The sequence below is a fragment of the Camelina sativa genome, chromosome 6, assembly GCF_000633955.1.
Source record: "Camelina sativa cultivar DH55 chromosome 6, Cs, whole genome shotgun sequence".
In the NCBI taxonomy this organism is placed as follows: Eukaryota; Viridiplantae; Streptophyta; class Magnoliopsida; order Brassicales; family Brassicaceae; genus Camelina; species Camelina sativa.
The window spans coordinates 22,197,370-22,199,395 of record NC_025690.1 but is presented as its reverse complement, the minus strand read 5'-3'; the positions used below and the strand labels follow the sequence as shown (position 1 = coordinate 22,199,395).

The 2,026-nt window shown below is 39.2% G+C and overlaps 1 protein-coding gene across 1 annotated transcript; it reads left to right on the top strand.

The window, feature by feature from the left end:
* On the top strand, positions 215-1,825 carry LOC104792928 (expansin-A8). Its single transcript, XM_010519199.2, has 3 exons — positions 215-464; positions 565-877; positions 1,221-1,825. The coding sequence occupies exons 1-3, from the start codon at positions 311-313 to the stop codon at positions 1,525-1,527; spliced, it is 774 nt and encodes a 257-aa protein (XP_010517501.1). The 5' UTR covers positions 215-310; the 3' UTR covers positions 1,528-1,825.

The following is a 2,026-nucleotide window of genomic DNA, read 5'->3' as shown; positions in this document are numbered from 1 at the left end:
CAAAGAATGAATATGGGAGTTACATTGGGATTTAACGAGAAATAAAAGGCACAATTCTCTCGCAAATTGGTCAGAGACACTATAATTATAAAATATATGAATACCCAAAAAGCTGAAAGAAGAGTCACACCAATGTACTTAATATAGTAAACATTTAAATAGTATTATCGCTTGACACAATTATACACTCGAGAAACCCTATATATATATACTCAATCCCTCCATTTGATTCCATATCAGTCTCACGATTCTCACCAAATCAAAACCGAAATAACCAACCAACCACCTTCGAAAAGAAATCAAAGACAAAATGTCTATCACATCAAACTCCAAATATTCAATAATCTCAATCATATCCATACTCAGCTTATCATTCTTACTCCAAGGAACTCATGGAGACGACGGAGGTTGGCAAGGTGGCCACGCCACGTTCTACGGTGGCGGCGATGCTTCCGGCACCATGGGTATGAACCAACAAGTAACCATAAATGCGTATGTTAGCTAAAATATATCTCTTTATTCAAATGTATGGCTTGCTAACACGTGGAATGGTCAAACAATCAGGCGGAGCTTGCGGCTATGGAAATTTGTATGGCCAAGGTTACGGGACAAACACGGCGGCTTTAAGCACTGCTCTATTCAACAATGGACTCACGTGCGGCGCGTGCTATGAGATGAAGTGTAACGATGACCCGAGGTGGTGTCTCTCGTCTACTATCACCGTCACAGCCACTAACTTTTGCCCACCTAACCCTGGCCTCTCCAACGATAACGGAGGTTGGTGTAATCCCCCTCTTCAGCATTTCGACCTCGCCGAGCCAGCTTTTCTCCAGATCGCTCAGTATCGTGCCGGAATTGTTCCTGTCTCTTTCCGAAGGTCGGTCCGTTCACTTTTTTTCTTGTAGCTTATAAAGTTATAATCATAAATCTACTAGTCCGAAACTAATCGACTACCATATTGTTAAAACTTAAAACCTAACAAATATTTTAGAATTATTGTGTACCATAGAAAATTGAGATTTATGTCACTATATAATGAGCTTATCTTAATTATTATCATTTGCTCTTAAATGGGGTATTTAACGTATTTTCTGAAAAAAATTACACTAATTAAAGTATTAAACCATACGTAGTTACGTACTGTTTCCAAAAAAAAAGAAGTTACGTACTGTTTAAAGCATATGGTTGTCGTTTACACTTTAAACTAATGGATTATACAGAGTACCGTGTATGAAGAAAGGAGGAATAAGGTTCACGATCAACGGACATTCATACTTCAACCTAGTCCTAATCTCGAACGTAGGAGGAGCAGGAGACGTACACGCCGTATCGATTAAAGGCTCAAAAACACAGTCGTGGCAAGCGATGTCTAGGAACTGGGGACAGAACTGGCAGAGCAATTCTTACATGAACGACCAAAGCCTCTCGTTCCAAGTCACCACCAGCGATGGTCGTACCGTCATTAGCAATGACGTGGCTCCTTCTAATTGGCAGTTCGGACAAACCTACCAAGGCGGTCAGTTCTGATAAGTTTCATTATCCATCCACACACACACATCTCTCTGTTCTGGGTGCTGACGTGGCTACGTATTGCTGAGGTGGCTCGTAAGCACCCGCTTAGATTAGCTTAGCCTTTTTTTCACTTCTCTTATATTTACTAATTATTGCTTCAATGGTTGTATTTTCATCGTGCCTACAAAAAGCAAAAAGCAAGGTTTTTATTGTTTTAATTTACATCTTAATTGAATTTAGCCTTATTGGCCTTTTTCATCTTCTTTGTAATCCAATATCGCTACGCCCAAAATAATGAATTATATAAATACGATTTTTATTTATATAAACCAAACAAGGAGTGTTAATAAGTCAACGGTCAATAATCGCGGGAAGAAGAATTTGTATATTCTTCTCTGTTTTCACAAAGCATCTCCGGAGAGGTGAAAGCTTTGGCCAATCTAAGTGATGGTATCTGATGGCAAAGAAGTAGCTTTCAAGTTGTCTGAAAGTTGCGTTCTTAAGATTGTTCAAG